Consider the following 20,585-nt stretch of genomic DNA (forward strand, 5'->3'; position numbering starts at 1 on the left):
GCCCTAGGGCTAGTTGGTTGTCCCTATCTGAGTGATTTGTAGCCTTGTTAATAGTAAGTGACATGACTTCCAGTCCTTGACTGAGTTGTTTGGTGAGGAGTCACTAATTAAGGCATTGGGGATTTTTAGGGAGGCTCAGCACGCTGTGGTGTATGTCTTCCCTCTCCTGTCTATGGATATGTCTTGAGAAAGGTCACACTTAATGACCGAAACGTCAACAAAATATGGTGACTTGTGAGTAATAAAGCTACTTTTTTGCCTGCATTCAGAAGTTCCTGGTGATTGCACCTATATATACATATATATTTATATATATATATACTGTGTGTATATATATATATATATATATGTACACACACACACACACACACACACACACACACACACAACCAGCATGTCTTTAGACTTGTTTTGTCCAAATAAAGCTTCCACGACATGAGAATACCCCCTAAATGAATATAAATATTTTAGCCAATAATAGAATGTAATAGAAGATATACCATATTTAGTCTGCCTATTCCACCATCATAGTTTCCCCTTTCTAAGAATATAAGCAAAGGTCTCTTCTTTTCAGGGGCAAATACAGAAATGTTAGAACATAGAGACGTTACTGTACAAATTGGACAAACAATTTGTGCATTTTCCCCAATAAATTGCTCTTTTTTCCTTTCTGCAAATTCGTACCAGAATTATTATTATTATTATTATTATTTTATTTTTATTTGAGTAATGTGTATTAAAGTTTTTCAATGATAATGTAATAAACAATAGCAAAAACCAGACAATGTTTGAACTTATTTCTCATTGTTTAAGGACAATAGGTATGTAATATATGTATAGTCTAGGAGGAATTATATTTAAAAAACAAAACAGAGAAGCGATATCGTATTCACATAGAGAACAGATGTGACCTAGGCACTGACAACAAAAAATATAATACCAAGTACATGGAACAAGACAAAAAGGAAAACCAGGTGTGAGGTATGTCCTATGTACAGTAGGATAAACAGCTGCATTTGCTGACATCCGATGGAATTAGTAGAATCTCAAGAAAACGCCAATGCAAGACTCCAAGATTCATCGCTTAATGAGCCCACATCAACAACCAAATTATCTTTACGCCTAGGGAGGTCTTCTCAATCATGACTGTCTAAAAGGAAATTAGGCCTACACAAGAGTGTTCTATGCAAGCCAAGGGATTATTAGAAATTTTAAATAGAAGAAATATATATACAGGTTGAGTATCCCATATCCAAATATTCCGAAAATACGGAATATTCCGAAATACGGACTTTTTTGAGTGAGAGTGAGATTGTGAAACCTTTGTTTTTTGATGGCTCAATGTACACAAACTTTGTTTAATACACAAAGCTATTAAAAATATTGTATTAAATGACCTTCAGGCTGTGTGTATAAGGTGTATATGAAACATAAATGAATTGTGTGAATGTAGACACACTTTGTTTAATGCACAAAGTTATTAAAAATATTGTCTAAAATGACCTTCAGGCTGTGTGTATAAGGTGTATATGAAACATAAATGCATTCTGTGCTTAGACTTGGGTCCTATCGCCATGATATCTCACTATGGTATGCAATTATTCCAAAATACGGAAAAATCCCATATCCAAAATACCTCTGGTCCCAAGCATTTTGGATAAGGGAGACTCAACCTGTATATATATATACACACACACACACACACACATGGGGGGGTATTCAGAAAACTGAGTAGAAAGGGCATGTCTCAACTGGAGAAACCTGTAGAAATAGGAAGCAGGGAAAGTGCAACAGAAATTCTTAGACATCCAGATGTGTTCACCCACATACAGTATGTACCTGTTTAGAGGTGGAACATTTGCAGCTGGCCAAACCCTGCTGTGTATTGCGAACAGATGATGACACTAGGCACCCGCTGAATGCGTCTGCTGCACTCCAATTTATGCTAATACTTGAATAATATTGCTGCTACAATCTATTTGCAGTATTACAGCAATAAAGCAAATCTCCATCCTATCTTCTAAAGGAGAAGGCAGAGCATTTGTGTATTGATTTGAACTTAATGAAAACTTTGTCTTATGTCGTGATCAGATTTCCTTGTACTATGTAATTATGTATGACTTATGTACTGTGTAACACTGTAGGGGTGCAAGGCGCCTTTTCCTGGGGAATATGGCCGCACGCAGCAGCTGAGGAACAACACAAGTCCAGTTTCTGGTACAACTGACCCCGGCCAGTTTTATTGAAACAGAAAATAAAACAAACCCCAAAATAAAAATACCTTGCCTGTCCGGCACTAACTAAACATAAGATGTTCCTAACTGTCACTAAACAAAACACAGAGTTCTTCAGTACATACTGTATAGCTTACTTGCATCAGAAAGCGTGTCTCTCACACACAGATCCTGCAGCCTTCCCAGGCAGTCTGCCCATACTAATCAGGTTAGAAGCACTATATCACTCTTACACAGCTGAAACCCTGATTAGCCCTCTGTGAGGCCAAAGACCCGAACTGGGCCCAATGTCTAGAACTCGCCTTATCTCTCTCTCAGAGCCTTTACCCAGCTTTTACAGCAAACTGAAAAGGTTCAGACAAAACAAAAAGCATTTTTCCTAGAAGTTAACATTTTCTAAAACATGTAAGACAAGAACCTGGGACAAATATACCTGCCCTCAAACACTATCCCAGTGTTCTTGTCACATATCCCCCTCCCCTGTTTCGACCTAGGGGCCGGAACACTTGTAGCCCCCAAACAGAAGATGCGAGACAATGCATCTGCGTTGGCCAATTGTGTTCCCGGTCTATGTTCGACAGTAAACTTAAAGTCCTGCAATGCTAGAAACCATCTAGTTACACGAGCATTCTTGCCTCTATTTACATACATCCATTTTAAAGGGGCATGGTCTGTCACTAGTCTGAATTGTCTACCCAAGAGGTAATATCTCAAGGTATCTAGTGCCCACTTAATGGCCAAAGCCTCCTTTTCCACAATGGCATACCTTTTTTCATGCTCATTGAGTTTCCTACTCAAATAAATGATAGGGTGTTCGTCCCCATCTCTGGTTTGGGACAGCACAGCACCTATCCCTACCTCTGAGGCATCTGTCTGTACCACAAATTCTTTTGAAAAATCTGGTGTTATCAACACCGGTTGTGAACACAAAGCCACTTTTAACGCTTGGAACGCCTTTTCTGCATCAGGGTTCCATTTCACCACATTTGACTGCTTCCCTTTGGTAAGGTCTGACAACGGCACCGCTGTGGTCGCAAAATTAGGAATAAACCGTCTATAGTACCCAGTAATTCCCAAAAAAGCCCTTACCTGTTTTTTATTCACTGGACGAGGCCAGTTTTGAATAGCATCAACTTTATTCAATTGGGGCCTAATCAGACCTCTGCCTATGGTGAAGCCCAAGTATTTGACCTCCTCCATTGCGAGGCAGCACTTCTTTGGGTTAGCAGTTAACCCTGCCTCTCTGATTGAGTCCAGTACTGCTTGTACTTTAACCAAATGTGACCCCCAGTCTGTACTGTGAATTACCACATCATCCAAATAGGCAGCTGCATATTTTCTATGGGGCCTCAAAATTTTATCCATCGCCCGTTGAAAGGTTGCTGGAGCCCCATGCAACCCAAAGGGTAACATCTTATACTGGTACAGCCCCTCCGGAACCGAAAAGGCTGTTTTTTCTTTGGCGCTATCAGATAAAGGTATTTGCCAGTAACCTTTGGTCAGGTCCAATGTGGTGAGAAACCTGGCTGTTCCCAGCCTTTCTACAGGCTCATCCACACGGGGCATGGGGTATGCGTCAAACTTGGACACCTCATTTAACTTACGAAAGTCATTACAGAAGCGTATGCTACCGTCGGGCTTCGGGATGAGCACTATGGGACTGGACCACTCACTGTTAGACTCCTCTATGACTCCAAGTTCTAACATGGTTTTAACTTCCTTAGAAATAGCTTCTCGCTGAGCTTCAGGAATCCTATATGGCTTTAAATGAACCCTGACCCCTGGTTCTGTGACAATGTCATGTTTTATTATGGTCGTTCGGCCAGGCAGCTCTGAAAATACCTCCCTATTTTGGATGAGAAATTCTTTAACCTGATTGTTCTGATCAGCTGATAATGTCTCTGACACCTTCACTGCGGGAAGCAACCGGGGTGAAGACACCGAAGGGCAAGGCTCCGCTGACAGAGACAACCTATCTTTCCAGGGTTTGATTAAGTTAACATGGTAGATCTGTTCGGGTTTTCTCTTTCCCGGCTGGTATACTTTGTAATTAACCTCATTCACTTTTTCCCTAATCTCAAATGGACCCTGCCATTTAGCTAGGAATTTGCTTTCCACAGTGGGTACCAAAACAAGAACTCTATCTCCAGGAGCAAATTCCCGTATCTTGGCACTCCGGTTATAGACCCTCTGTTGAGCACTTTGGGCCTGTTCCATGTGCTCTCTGACAACAGGTACCACGGCTGCAATCCTATCCTGCATTTGTGTTACATGCTCAATAACGCTTCTATAAGGAGTGGGCTGTCCTTCCCACGTCTCTTTGGCAACATCCAACAGCCCTCTGGGGTGTCTACCATACAACAAATCAAATGGAGAAAACCCCGTAGAGGACTGAGGAACTTCTCTGATGGCCATTAACAAGTAGGGCAACAAACAATCCCAGTTTTTCCCATCTCTCTCAACAACCTTTTTTAACATACTTTTTAATGTTTTATTAAACCTTTCCACCAACCCGTCAGTTTGGGGATGGTAGATGGACGTCCTGAGGTGAGTGACCTTAAATAACTTGCACAATTCTTTCATGATCCTTGACATAAATGGAGTACCTTGGTCAGTCAAAATTTCTTTTGGTATTCCCACTCTACTAAATACCTGCACCAGCTCCCTAGCTATCGCCTTGGTTGTGATAGTGCGTAAAGGGACAGCCTCAGGATATCGAGTGGCATAGTCCATAATTACCAGGATATACTGATGGCCCCGAGCAGACTTTAACAAGGGCCCCACGAGATCCATGGCTATTCTGTCAAACGGGACCTCTATAATAGGCATGGGAACTAGTGGGCTCCTGAAATGGGGTCTAGGGGCATGATACTGGCATTCAGGACAGGAAGAACAATATTCAGACACTTCTTTATAAACCCCTGGCCAAAAGAACCTTTGTAAAACTCTTTCAGTGGTTTTTTCTGCCCCTAAATGTCCTGCGGTAACGTGACTATGAGCTAAATCTAGTACCGTTCTCCGATAAGGCTGGGGAACTACCAGCTGTTCCACCACATCCTCACCCCTTTTGACAATGTGGTACAAGAGCTCATTACAGATGGCCATGTGGGGATACGTAACCCTGTCACCTGGTACCACAGGTTCCCCATTAACAACCTTAACATTCTCTCTAGCCTTTATTAAGGTAGGATCCTTTAACTGTTCAGACGCAAACAGATCCTTCTTTACCTCCAGGTCAGGCACGCTTTCAGTTCTAACTACTATGTCTCTGTTCCCGGCAAGAGGGTCCTCACTGGACTCCCCATCTGTCACTTCCCCAGCCAAACTAGCAAAAGGCAAAGGGCCAGAAAGTTCCGAAGACCCACGTACATCCAAAAAATCACCGGTATTATCAACTGGCTTTTTACTTCTCACATCTGTTGATAACCGTGATTCCCACAGTTTCCAAAAATGAGGAAAATCCCTCCCTATTATGGCCTCATGCACCAAGGTAGGGACCAGTCCCACTTTAACCATTGCTGACCCACAACAAGTTTCTATATTCACCTCAGCAGTGGCATAATATTGGGTATCCCCATGTATGCAAGTTACCCCAATAGGTATTTGCTGGACCTTTAAGGGGTTCACTAACCCAGCTTTCACGAGGGTAACTAAACTTCCTGAATCTAGCAAGGCCTCTACCCGGTTACCTTCTAAGAACACATCACACATTTGTTTTTCCAGCTCAGGTGAAGGTACCACAGTACAGGCTAACCTAGCAAAGAAAGACATTCTGCGACATTCAAAGGCAGCATCACATTGCATGGGTTCTTGCGTGACTGGGCAATTGGCAATAACATGACCTGGCATACCACACCTAAAACATTTAACCACACGATTACCAACCCATTTGGGCAGCATAGACCGTTCTAGCCCCATTGGCCTGTTTCCAGGGCCAGTGTTTACAGTCTCTCCAGCCTTGCGTTCTCTTAACCGCCCAGCAACGTTTTCCCACGGAACAGTCTTACCAGTCTTTACTGAAGGGCGCTGTCGAGGATCTATGGGTTGCTGGGTGGTCATCAGTAGTTCCTCTGCTGCCAAATACCTCTCTACCATGTCCACTAATTGGTCAGCAGTACCCGGGTTTCCATGGCTCACCCACTTGCGCAGGACCATGGGCAAAGATCTCAAGTAGCGGTCCATGACGACTCTTTCCACCATCTGGGGACCAGTTAATGTCTCTGGCTGCAGCCATTTTTTTGTTAGCTGAATAAGGTCGTGCATCCGGGAGCGCGGAGGCTTCTCCATGGCGTACAGCCAACGGTGCACCCGTTGCGCTCGTACTGACAGCGTGACTCCCAGGCGGGTCAGGATCTCAGTCTTTAGTTTATCATAGTCCCGAGCCTCAGCAGGGCTTAAATCAAAGTAAGCTTTTTGGGGCTCACCTGACAGGAAAGGTGCCAGCAGACTGGCCCACTGTGCTTTCGGCCAGTTCTCACGCTCGGCAGTCCTTTCAAACGTGGTCAGATAGGCCTCCACATCATCAGCCTCTGTCATTTTCTGCAGGAAGTGACTGGCCCGTATAGAACTAGAGCTGGTTGGAGCACTGACGGCCACATCTCCAACCCGAGCTGCAAGTCTCTGCACCACTTCTGCTAAGGCCTCTCTATCCTGACGCTGTAGTCTCCAATTTTCCTCCACTGCCACCTGCTGCTGTCGGTTGGCCTCCTGCTGAGCCGCTGTAGCTTGCAGCAAGGCTTTAAGCAGATCCTCCATGTCAACAGATTTTTCAGGCGGCTTTGCAGCTGCTTTCACCCAGGACATATATCAAACCCTCAGGGGTGAGTCTCAGTAACTTCACACTGGGCTGTATCTGCATAAACCACCGTTTTCTGCAGGCCTCACAAAGCTGCTGCTTTCACTTATGCGCAGAACGGCCTGCTCGCATTCTCCACCAAGTTGTAACACTGTAGGGGTGCAAGGCGCCTTTTCCTGGGGAATATGGCCGCACGCAGCAGCTGAGGAACAACACAAGTCCAGTTTCTGGTACAACTGACCCCGGCCAGTTTTATTGAAACAGAAAATAAAACAAACCCCAAAATAAAAATACCTTGCCTGTCCGGCACTAACTAAACATAAGATGTTCCTAACTGTCACTAAACAAAACACAGAGTTCTTCAGTACATACTGTATAGCTTACTTGCATCAGAAGGCGTGTCTCTCACACACAGATCCTGCAGCCTTCCCAGGCAGTCTGCCCATACTAATCAGGTTAGAAGCACTATATCACTCTTACACAGCTGAAACCCTGATTAGCCCTCTGTGAGGCCAAAGACCCGAACTGGGCCCAATGTCTAGAACTCGCCTTATCTCTCTCTCAGAGCCTTTACCCAGCTTTTACAGCAAACTGAAAAGGTTCAGACAAAACAAAAAGCATTTTTCCTAGAAGTTAACATTTTCTAAAACATGTAAGACAAGAACCTGGGACAAATATACCTGCCCTCAAACACTATCCCAGTGTTCTTGTCACAACTGTTATTTAAGCATCTACTACTACCACTTTGAAGACACATTTGCTGGCATAAACAGACGTATATACTGCCAGGAGTAGATGAAACGCATGTGCTACCCTTGTTGTGTTGGGTTTATCTTGTGTATGTGACCAGCTCTGCAAGCTCAGCAAAAAGTAACCTTATTCAGAGTCGTATTTGCACCTCCAGTCTAGATGTGAATTCTGCCCAATGTAACATCAGCCCCTTCATTTTTTACAAAGACAAGCAGATCCCCTTTGTGTTTCTGCTGTTGCACATTTCAGAGACGATATGAGGTGAGGTGGATTACAGTACACAGCAGGAAGCACATTGATGTTAGACACCTTTAGTGTTCATTCACCGCAATGGATGGGGCCAGCGGAGTCTCAGTTCAGTTACTCAGTCTTGCATGTATAATTCTACCACTATAACCAGCTGCATTTGATATACATTCAAATAATAAGTCTTACCTGGAGAATCCACGGATAAAATGTATTCATTTTGCAAACTGGCAGGTAAACTTACAGAGGGACCAGTCAAAGGGTTAAAATAAACTGTATTTTTAATCTGACTATCAAGTTTGCACTTAAAAATTAGATATATTTGTGTTTTCACCTGAAATGCAAAAAAAGAAATAGTAATGATCAAATCAGAATAAAGAGCTAATATGCACATGGATACAATGAGAACTTATTTTATTTAAACCATTTAAGAAAGAGAATATGGTGTATGGCTTTCTGGTTGCATTATACAGTATATAACTTAAAATATTTGCTGTTTAAAGAATACCTGTGGGCTGCAGTGTTAGGGTACTAGGCTGCCTAGGCAAAGCCCAACATTCCCGGGACTGACCCCTTTCACACTGCACTAAGACCTGAGATCGACCCGGGACAGCCCCATTTACACTGATCCCGGGATATCCCTGCAAAGGCATATGTATGTCATTAGAAATGGCCTCATATTAGAAATGGACGCATATTACCACATAGGCTCGGTATATATTGCTTTATGCTCGTTTTAATTTATGTTTACAGAATTGTTTACGGTGCAATAAAACAGGTGATGCAGGCTCAGGATGTGTCCGCGCACTGTGTATGCTGAGTCCCCCGTAGTACATGCAGCTACAAGATCCTGCGTTCGGTGACCATGGCCGGCACTCCTATGATATGAGGTGAGCACCGCACCTACAGGTGGCACCATCCCAGGAGCGTCAAGGTTCTCGTGCGGCCTCCTGACCCCAACATGCCTCTGTTACGTCGCTTCTGTAGCAGGACCCTCGGGAGCAAGCGCGGTGACTGAAACAGCGTAGTGGAGGCCTTTCAACAGTCCCGAGTAGTGAATCCCGGGACGGGCCCTTTCACACTGCCCAGCTTCCCGGGACGGTCCCGGATTCAACCCAGGTCGATACCTGGGTTGAAATCCCGGGATGCTCGTCCCGAGAAATTGTCCCTGTACCCTTTCACACTGAGAAAAATCCCGGGATGATGCGCGTTCACGTGCAATATCCCGGGATTTTTCTGCAAATGTAAAAGGGGTATAATTGTAGAGGGCATAGACTTCCTCTACATATATATGCCTGTACATATCAGAACACTGCGCTGTGTGACCTTTGGTAAAAAAATCATGGGTTATAAATAAAAATAGAAATAATGAAAAAAAATGTATGTGTATTCCTTATTAATGAACATTTATACAACTATACAGCAACATTTCATATAGTGCAGTATCCAATTAGCCGCTGTCATTTTTTGCGGCTAATTGGTTCAGTGAAGATTATCCAATTAGCTCCAACAAGCCGGAGTTTATCCCCAGTGCTGGTACTTATTGGGGATTATGCTTTGCGAAGCATAAACTCATAATAAATTCCCCTTAGACCTACTATAAGTGCCATGAAAATACATAGGTCCGTGGCTTTTCGTGTATTTTGCCATGAAAAATGGGTGTTTATCATGGGAAATGGATAGGGTGATAAAAAAAAATGTGCTGTCGCAGGTAATTGCACTATCGCAGGTAAAAATACTTAGCACAAACCAAAAACAGAAATATTAAAATAAACAATTAAAACATGCAATAATATTGTTATTATTGTAAGTGTATCAAACTTGCTCTAGGCTCCAACTTGTGGTTAGATGAAATGAAACATTTGTATCAGCTCGCTGTCCATAGCAGATTGTATTGTCAGTTAAGGCGTCTCATTGGTTAATAGCACATACAAAGGGTTCATAGCAGTTAGTTAATAAGTGGTTACAAAGCAGCTAAAGCTCAAGGGGTATCTTTACTAACATTGTTTTTACTAAAAAAAATGTGCAAAAAGGGTGTTTTCACACCCTTTTCACATTATTTTAGTATCACTCAAATATATCAAAGGGCTTTTGGGGCAGTTTTCATGAAAAACTGCTCCAACCCCTTTAATTGTCATTTCTTTAGTAACCCACATCGCAGTTCCCATACTTATAATGGGAAATGATATATGGCCGAATTTACAAAAAAAAAAAAATGTGACAAAACACTGCAGTGTGCCCTGTGAGAATAATACCAGCTCCAGCTGGCATAACACAGGTCAGCACTGCGATAAGCAGGCTTTTGCACAGGTTTCTCTACCCCAAGCAGAGAAAGCTGTGCTGGACCGGGCTCCGGTGATCAGCTCTGTGTGTCCGATAGACACACAAGCTGATCCCCTTTAAAGAAGAAAAAAGTTCTTAAAATAAAATTCATACTTACCAGTCTCAGGAGCCAGGGATCGGTGCTCCGGTGAGTGCTGCCGGGCACTGCGTTCTCCATGTGCTGCGCTGTGACCCCTTTGCAGTAAAGTGACACTGCAAAGTGGCAGCTCACTTTACAGCACATGGGGGCACAGCACAGAAGCAAGATCCAGCGCCTGGCATCCTCCTGGAAGCAGCAGACACCAGCTCCTGGGAGGGATGTTTGCCGCACGGGGGTAGTCGCAATGGGGGAGATCCCGGCGGTGGCAATAATGATGGACGGCAACGCATGCGCAGCAGGACATTGGGGTATTTTTGTGAGAAAAGCTCTGTCCCTCAATGCTATGTACTCAATTATTGCATTGCAAGTTTGCCCGAAATTATCACCTGTAATCTGCACCATCAGATGCTTATGGTGATAAATCAGCCCCTATATGTTAAAAAGTTTCATGCGGACCAACAATTAGCAGTAGTAAGCCCATCACTGGCGTCCCAGCTCAGGTACAATCCCCAATACATTTCTTGTTAATCCTCTCCACTATAGGCAGTAATTAATAGTTTAGCCAATGTACTAATATTTACCCTCCAAATGTGTGGTCTTTTGGTGAATTAAGGTAGCGTGGCCACGCACCCACACCAGACCTTTAGGTAGGGTAAGCGCTTCTATCCCAAGAGATGCCAATAATCTTTCATCCAATGGGGAGGTATGGTTTAGGTTGCTTTGTTAGTCAATCTGCTAAATCGCTATGTGGCTCAATAGCAGCACTTTGCTCATGGGAGTCGGGGCAAGGCTGATATGTGCTGGGGAATGAAGTCAATGCATTTCATTCCATTTGATACCGGGAATTTCTAAAGACTGAGAGGTATATTTGCTAAGTTCCCGATTTTGACCGATTTGCTGTTTTTTCTTCAAAGTGTCATCTCGGGAATTTACTAAACTAAAATCTCGACAGTGATGAGGGCATTCTTATTTTTTTGGAAGTCAAAGAAAAAAAATATGAATGAATACACCATCGGTCAAATACGCCTGTTATTTCATACAACTCGGTAATTTACTAAAAATTCTATTTTACAAACACTGCCGGCAATAGCCAAACACTGCCGTGAAAAAATACAATTCGTTAAAAAAAGCAGTTTTAAAATAGACCTGCTTTTTTTTACCGTGTTCTGATAGTCATGCACGGATCCATGAGATCCGTGCATGTTTATCAGTGGCAAGGGGTGGGAAAGTGTTAAAAACAAAAAAATAAATATGTGTGGGGTCCCCCCTCCTAAGCAAAACCAGCCTCGGGCTCTTTGAGCCGGTCCTGGTTGTAAAAATATGGGGGGGGGGGAATGACAGGGGTTCCCCCATATTTGAACAACCAGCACCGGGCTCTGCGTCCGGTCCTGGTGCAAAAAATATGGGGGACAAAAAACGTATTTTTTGAACCAGCACCGGGCTCCACTAGTCAGAGAGATAATGCCACAGCCAGGGGACACTTTTATATCGGTCCCTGCGGCCCTGGCATTAAATCACTAACTAGACACCCCTGGCCGGGATACCCTGGAGGAGTGGGGACCCCTTAAATCAAGGGGTCCCCCCCTCCAGCCACCCAAGGGCCAGAGGTGAAGCCCGAGGCTGCCCCCCCCCCATCCAAGGGCTGCGGATGGGGGGCTGATAGCCATGTGTAAAAATAAGAATATTGTTTTTTGTAGCAGTACTACAAGTCCCAGCAAGCCTCCCCGGTAAGCTGGTACTTGGAGAACCACAAGTACCAGCATGCGGTGGAAAAACGGGCCCGCTGGTACCTGTAGTACTACTACAAAAAAAATACCCAAATAAAAACAGAACTCCCACACCTTGAAAGTAAAACTTTATTACATACAAGCACACCTACATTCACACATACTTACCTATGTTCAAACGAGGGTCGGTCCACTTCTCCAAGTAGAATCCATGGGGTACCTGTGAATAAAATTATACTCACACAATCCTGTGTAGATCGGTCCTCTTCTGATCTTGTAATCCACGTACTTGGCAAAAAAACAAACCGAAAAACCCGAACCATGCACTGAAAGGGGCCCCATGTTTACACATGGGACCCCTTTCCCCGACTGCCGAGACCCCCCGTGACTCCTGTCACAGAGGGTCCCTTCAGCCAATCAGGGAGCGCCACATCGTGGCACTCTCCTGATTGGCTGTGCGCTCCTGAGCTGTCAGGCAGCGCACGGCAGAGATACAATGTAGCGCATAGGCGCTCCATTGTATCCAATGGTGGGAACTTTGCGGTCAGCGGTTGACCGCAAGTAACCTCACCGCTGACCGCAAAGTTCCCACCATTGGATACAATGGAGCGCCTATGCGCTACATTGTATCTCTGCCGTGCGCTGCCTGACTGACAGCTCAGGAGCGCACAGCCAATCAGGAGAGTGCCACGACGTGGCGCTCCCTGATTGGCTGAAGGGACCCTCTGTGACAGGAGTCACGGGGGGGTCTCGGCAGTCGGGGAAAGGGGTCCCATGTGTAAACATGGGGCCCCTTTCAGTGCGTGGTTCAGGTTTTTCGGTTTGTTTTTTTGGCAAGTACGTGGATTACAAGCTCAGAAGAGGATCGATCTACATAGGATTGTGTGAGTATAATTTTATTCACAGGTACCCCCCATGGATTCTACTTGGAGAAGTGGACCGACCCTCGTGTGAACATAGGTAAGTATGTGTGAATGTAGGTGTGCTTGTATGTAATAAAGTTTTACTTTCAAGGTGTGTGAGTTCTGTTTTTATTTGGGTATTTTTTTGTAGTAGTACTATAGGTACCAGCGGGCCTGTTTTTCCACCGCATGCTGGTACTTGTGGTTCTCCAAGCACCAGCTTGCAGGGGAGGCTTGCTGGGACTTGTAGTACTGCTACAAAAAACAATATTCTTATTTTTACCCATGGCTATCAGCCCCCCATCCGCAGCCCTTGGATGGGGGGACAGCCTTGGGCTTCTCCCCTGGCCATTGGGTGGCTGGAGGGGGGGACCCCTTGATTTAAGGGGTCCCCACTCCTCCAGGGTACCCCGGCCAGGGGTGACTAGTTAGTGATTTAATGCCAGGGCCGCAGGGACCGATATAAAAGTGTCCCCCGGCTGTGGCATTATCTCTCTGACTAGTGGAGCCCAGTGCTGGTTCAAAAAATACGGGGGACCCCTACATTTTTTGTCCCCCGTATTTTTTGCACCAGGACCGGACGCAGAGCCCGGTGCTGGTTGTTCAAATATGGGGGAACCCCTGTCATTTCCCCCCCCCCCCCATATTTTTACAACCAGGACCGGCTCAAAGAGCCCGAGGCTGGTTTTGCTTAGGAGGGGGGACCCCACGCATTTTTTTTTTTTTTTTAACTCTTTAAACACTTTTTTAAGGTACACAATAAAGCCCTGCACGGATCTCACAGTTCCGGACGAGATTCATTGTGTTAATGTCGGCAGTGTTTTACTAATCACTCACGTAAAACACTGCCCGACATTACGAATGACATCGACATCGTAAAAAACGAAAATGCAGAATACGACAGCATAGTAAATGAGGCGTAAAAAAATTCAAAAAGTTGCAAATTCACACATTCGATGTCATTCGTGTTTGAACTTTAACCTCATTCTGAAAAATACGAATTTTAGTAAATATACCCCCGAGTCTTGATAAAATCCCGATATCGAACAGAACGAAACACGTTTTCATTATTTCTATTTTTATTTACAGTATATTCTGTGATTTTCTTACCAAAGGTCAAATAGTGCAGCCAGTGATTCCATATATGTATACTGTATATTCTCTTTGTTGTCATGATCTTGCTGCCCCAGCAAGGCCCTATCCAATTGCAGCTGGTGACACTCTATTATAATGTTATTGATCCAATAGTGCTAGGAGCTGTGGGGGTAATTCTGAGTTGATCGCAGCAGGAACTTTGGCCCTCATTCCGAGTTGTTCGCTCGCTAGCTGCTTTTAGCAGCATTGCACACGCTAAGCCGCCGCCCTCTGGGAGTGTATCTTAGCATAGCAGAATTGCGAACGAAAGATTAGCAGAATTGCGAATAGAAATTTCTTAGCAGTTTCTGAGTAGCTCGAGACTTACTCAGCCATTGCGATCAGTTCAGTCAGTTTCGTTCCTGGTTTGACGTCACAAACACACCTGCATGACATCACAAGCAGCCGCTGTGACCCGGGACGCGGCAATTAGCCCCTGCCAGCGCACAGGAGCTGCGCTGGAAGGGAGCTACTTGTCAGATACAAAAGCATTGCCGCCGTGCGATGCTTTTGTACCTGTGCGGGGGGAGGGGGGCAGAGCCAGACATGTGGGGTGGACTAGCTCTGTGCTGGGCGTCACCCCGCATGTCAGAGAAACTGATCGTAGATGTGCTAAATTTAGCACATCTATGATCAGGTCTGACTTACCCCCAATCTCCATTTATGATGCTTAATGCAATATATCCAACGTGACCATGGTGGTCATTCCGAGTTGTTCGCTCGGTAATTTTCTTCGCATCGCAGCGATTTTCCGCTAACTGCGCATGCGCAATGTTCGTACTGCGACTGCGCCAAGTAAATTTGCTATGCAGTTAGGTATTTTACTCACGGCATTACGAGGTTTTTTCTTCGTTCTGGTGATCGTAATGTGATTGACAGGAAGTGGGTGTTTCTGGGCGGAAACAGGCCGTTTTATGGGTGTGTGTGAAAAAACGCTACCGTTTCTGGGAAAAACGCGGGAGTGGCTGAAGAAATGGGGGAGTGTCTGGGCGAACGCTGGGTGTGTTTGTGACGTCAAACCAGGAATGACAAGCACTGAACTGATCGCACTGGAAGAGTAAGTCTCGAGCTACTCAGAAACTGCACAGAGATGTCTTATCGCAATATTGCGAATCTTTCGTTCGCTATTTTGATAAGCTAAGATTCACTCCCAGTAGGCGGCGGCTTAGCGTGTGCAAAGCTGCTAAAAGTAGCATGCGAGCGAACAACTCGGAATGAGGGCCCATATTCACATATGAACACAAGATTATGGTATATACAATAAAATAATAAAGCAATGTGATGTCTTACTGTGTCTGTTGTATCACAATTGCCCATTGCTAGCCTTAGATTAAACCTATTAACAAACTTGGCACATTTCAGTCTGAAATAATAAGATTTTACTTACCGATAAATCTATTTCTCGTAGTCCGTAGTGGATGCTGGGACTCCGTCAGGACCATGGGGATTAGCGGCTCCGCAGGAGACAGGGCACAAAAATAAAGCTTTAGGATCAGGTGGTGTGCACTGGCTCCTCCCCCTATGACCCTCCTCCAAGCCTCAGTTAGGATACTTTGCCCGGACGAGCGTACACAATAAGCAAGGATTTTGAATCCCGGGTAAGACTCATACCAGCCACACCAATCACACCGTACAACTTGTGATCTGAACACAGTTAACAGTATGACAAACGTAGGAGCCTCTGAACAGACGGCTCACAACAATAACAACCCGATTTTTTTGTAACAATAACTATGTACAAGTATTGCAGACAATCCGCACTTGGGATGGGCGCCCAGCATCCACTACGGACTACGAGAAATAGATTTATCGGTAAGTAAAATCTTATTTTCTCTGACGTCCTAGTGGATGCTGGGACTCCGTCAGGACCATGGGGATTATACCAAAGCTCCCAAACGGGCGGGAGAGTGCGGATGACTCTGCAGCACCGAATGAGAGAACTCCAGGTCCTCTTTAGCCAGGGTATCAAATTTGTAGAATTTTACAAACGTGTTCTCCCCCGACCACGTAGCTGCTCGGCAGAGTTGTAATGCCGAGACCCCTCGGGCAGCCGCCCAGGATGAGCCCACCTTCCTTGTGGAATGGGCCTTGACAGATTTAGGCTGTGGCAGGCCTGCCACAGAATGTGCAAGTTGAATTGTGCTACAAATCCAACGAGCAATCGTCTGCTTAGAAGCAGGAGCACCCAGCTTGTTGGGTGCATACAGTATAAACAGCGAGTCAGATTTTCTGACTCCAGCCGTCCTTGAAATATATATTTTCAATGCCCGGACAACGTCCAGCAACTTGGAATCCTCGAAATCGCTAGTAGCCGCAGGCACCACAATAGGCTGGTTCAGGTGAAACGCTGACACCACCTTAGGCAGAAACTGAGGACGCGTCCGCAGTTCTGCCCTGTCCGAATGGAAAATCAGATATGGGCTTTTATACGATAAAGCCGCCAATTCTGATACTCTCCTGGCTGAAGCCAGGGCCAGTAGCATGGTTACTTTCCACGTAAGATATTTCAAATCCACCGATTTGAGTGGCTCAAACCAATGGGATTTGAGAAAATCCAAAACTACATTAAGGTCCCACGGAGCCACTGGGGGCACAACCGGGGGCTGTATATGTAGTACTCCTTTTACAAAAGTCTGGACTTCAGGAACTGAAGCCAATTCTTTCTGGAAGAAAATCGACAGGGCCGAAATTTGAACCTTAATGGACCCCAATTTGGGGCCCATAGACAATCCTGTTTGCAGGAAATGTAGGAATCAACCCAGTTGAAATTCCTCCGTGGGGGCCTTCCTGGCCTCACACCACGCAACATATTTTCTCCAAATGCGGTGATAATGTTGTGCAGTCACCTCCTTCCTGGCTTTTACCAGTGTAGGAATGACCTCTTCCGGAATGCCTTTTTCCCTTAGAATTCGGCGTTCAACCGTCATGCCGTCAAACGCAGCCGCGGTAAGTCTTGGAATAGACACGGTCCCTGCTGAAGCAGGTCCCGTCTTAGAGGTAGAGGCCACGGATCTTCCGTGAGCATCTCCTGAAGTTCCGGGTACCAAGTTCTTCTTGGCCAATCCGGAGCCACGAGTATCGTTCTTACTCCCCTTTGCCGTATAATTCTCAGTACTTTTGGTATGAGAGGCAGAGGAGGAAACACATACACTGACTGGAACACCCACGGTGTTACCAGAGCGTCCACAGCTATTGCCTGAGGGTCTCTTGACCTGGCGCAATACCTGTCCAGTTTTTTGTTGAGGCGAGACGCCATCATATCCACCTTTGGTTTTTCCCAACGGTTCACAATCATGTGGAAGACTTCTGGATGAAGTCCCCACTCTCCCGGGTGTAGATCGTGTCTGCTGAGGAAGTCTGCTTCCCAGTTGTCCACTCCCGGAATGAACACTGCTGACAGTGCTATCACATGATCTTCCGCCCAGCGAAGAATCCTTGCAGCTTCTGCCATTGCTCTCCTGCTTCTTGTGCCGCCCTGTCTGTTTACGTGGGCGACTGCCGTGATGTTGTCCGACTGGATCAACACCGGCTGACCCTGAAGCAGGGGTTTTGCCAGGCTTAGAGCATTGTAAATCGCTCTTAGCTCCAGTATATTTATGTGAAGAGACATCTCCAGGCTTGACCATACTCCCTGGAAGTTTCTTCCCTGTGTGACCGCTCCCCAGCCTCTCAGACTGGCATCCGTGGTCACCAGGACCCAGTCCTGTATGCCGAATCTGCGGCCCTCTAACAGATGAGCACTCTGCAACCACCACAGAAGAGACACCCTTGTCCGTGGCGATAAGGTTATCCGCTGATGCATCTGCAGATGCGATCCGGACCATTTGTCCAGCAGATCCCACTGAAAAGTTCGTGCGTGGAATCTGCCGAATGGAATCGCTTCGTAAGAAGCCACCATCTTTCCCAGGACTCTTGTGCAATGATGCACAGACACTTTTCCTGGTTTTAGGAGGTTCCTGACAAGTTCGGATAACTCCCTGGCTTTCTCCTCCGGAAGAAACACCTTTTTCTGAACCGTGTCCAGAATCATTCCCAGGAACAGCAGACGTGTCGTCGGGTTCAATTGAGATTTTGGAAAATTCAGAATCCACCCGTGCTGTTGCAGCACTACTTGGGTTAGTGCTACTACGTCTTCCAGCTGTTCTCTGGACCTTGCCCTTATCAGGAGATCGTCCAAGTAAGGGATAATTAATACGCCTTTTCTTCGCAGAAAAAACATCATCTCGGCCATTACCTTGGTAAAGACCCGAGGTGCCGTGGACAATCCAAACGGCAGCGTCTGAAACTGATAATGACAGTTTTGCACCACGAACCTGAGGTACCCTTGGTGTGAAGGGCAAATTGGGACATGCAGGTAAGCATCCTTGATGTCCAGGGACACCATAAAGTCCCCTTCTTCCAGATTCGCTATCACTGCTCTGAGTGACTCCATCTTGAACTTGAATTTTTGTATGTACAGGTTCAAAGATTTCAGATTTAGAATAGGTCTTACCGAGCCGTCCGGCTTCGGTACCACAATAGCGTGGAGTAATACCCCTTTCCCTGTTGTAGGAGGGGTACCTTGACTATCACCTGCTGAGAAACCAGCTTGTGAATGGCTTCCAATACCGTCGCCCTGTCTGAGGGAGACGTTGGCAAAGCAGACTTTAGGAACCGGCGAGGGGGAGACTTCTCGAATTCCAACCTGTAACCCTGAGATACTACCTGCAGGATCCAGGGGTCCACCTGTGAGCAAGCCCACTGCGCGCTGAAATTCTTGAGTCGACCCCCCACCGCTCCTGAGTCCGCTTGTAAAGCCCCAGCGTCATGCTGAGGGCTTTGCAGAACCCGGGGAGGGCTTCTGTTCCTGGGAAGGAGCTGCTTGCTGCCTTCTCTTACCCTTTCCTCTGCCTCGGGGCAGATATGACTGTCCTTTTGCCCGCTTGTTCTTATAGGACCAAAAGGACTGCGGCTGAAAAGACGGTGTCTTTTTCTGTTGGGAGGGGGTCTGAGGTAAAAAGGTGGATTTCCCGGCAGTTGCCGTGGCCACCAGATCCGATAGACCCACGCCAAATAATTCCTCCCCTTTATACGGCAATACTTCCATATGCCGTTTGGAATCCGCATCACCTGACCACTGTCGCGTCCATAAACTTCTTCTGGCAGATATGGACATCGCACTTACTCTCGATGCCAGAGTGCAAATATCCCTCTGAGCATCTCGCATATAAAGAAAAGCATCCTTTAATTGCTCTAAAGTCAATAAAATACTGTCCCTATCCAGGGTATCAATATTTTCAGTCAGGGAATCCGACCAGACCACCCCAGCACTGCACATCCAGGCTGAGGCGATGGCTGGTCGCAGTATAACACCAGTATGTGTGTATATACTTTTTAGGGTAGTTTCCAGCCTCCTATCAGCTGGATCCTTGAGGGCGGCCGTATCAGGAGACGGTAACGCCACTTGTTTTGATAAGCGTGTGAGCGCCTTATCCACCCTAGGGGGTGTTTCCCAGCGCGCCCTAACCTCTGGCGGGAAAGGGTATAATGCCAATAACTTTTTTGAAATTAGCACTTTTCTATCTGGGTTAACCCACGCTTCATCACATACATCATTCAATTCCTCTGATTCAGGAAAAACTACAGGTAGTTTTTTCACACCCCACATAATACCCCTTTTTGTGGTACTTGCAGTATCAGAGATATGTAAAGCCTCCTTCATTGCCGTGATCATATAACGTGTGGCCCTACTGGAAAATACGTTTGTTTCTTCACCGTCGACACTAGATTCAGTGTCCGTGTCTGGGTCTGTGTCGACCGACTGAGGTAAAGGGCGTTTTACAGCCCCTGACGGTGTCTGAGACGCCTGGGCAGGTACTAACTGGTTTGCCGGCCGTCTCATGTCGTCAACTGATTTTTGTAATGTGCTGACATTATCACGTAATTCCATAAACAAAGCCATCCATTCCGGTGTCGACTCCCTGGGGGGCGACATCACCATTACCGGCAATTGCTCTGCCTCCACACCAACATCGTCCTCATACATGTCGACACACACGTACCGACACACAGCAGACACACAGGGAATGCTCTATTGAAGACAGGACCCCACTAGCCCTTTGGGGAGACAGAGGGAGAGTTTGCCAGCACACACCCAAGCGCTATAATATATATGGGAACAACCCTATATAAGTGTTGTATCCTTATAGCAGCTTAAATATAGTAATATCGCCAAAAAAAGTGCCCCCCCTCTCTGTTTTACCCTGTTTCTGTAGTGCAGTGCAGGGGAGAGTCCTGGGAGCCTTCCTCACAGCGGAGCTGAGCAGGAAAATGGCGCTGTGTGCTGAGGAGAATAAGCCCCGCCCCCTATTTCGGCGGGCTCTTCTCCCGGAGTTT

At 45.9% G+C, this 20,585-nt stretch overlaps 1 protein-coding gene across 1 annotated transcript in view; it reads right to left on the reverse strand.

Annotated features, from left to right (window-relative positions):
- Window positions 1–20,585, reverse strand: part of PIK3AP1 (phosphoinositide-3-kinase adaptor protein 1) — a 288,810-nt gene that overhangs the window by 157,540 nt on the left and 110,685 nt on the right. Inside the window, exon 4 of the mRNA XM_063963241.1 lies at window positions 8,215–8,359. Coding sequence (XP_063819311.1) covers window positions 8,215–8,359 — 145 coding nt within the window. The remainder of the gene's footprint in view (window positions 1–8,214; window positions 8,360–20,585) is intronic.

Source organism: Pseudophryne corroboree, chromosome 3 (assembly GCF_028390025.1).
Source record: "Pseudophryne corroboree isolate aPseCor3 chromosome 3, aPseCor3.hap2, whole genome shotgun sequence".
In the NCBI taxonomy this organism is placed as follows: domain Eukaryota; kingdom Metazoa; phylum Chordata; class Amphibia; order Anura; family Myobatrachidae; genus Pseudophryne; species Pseudophryne corroboree.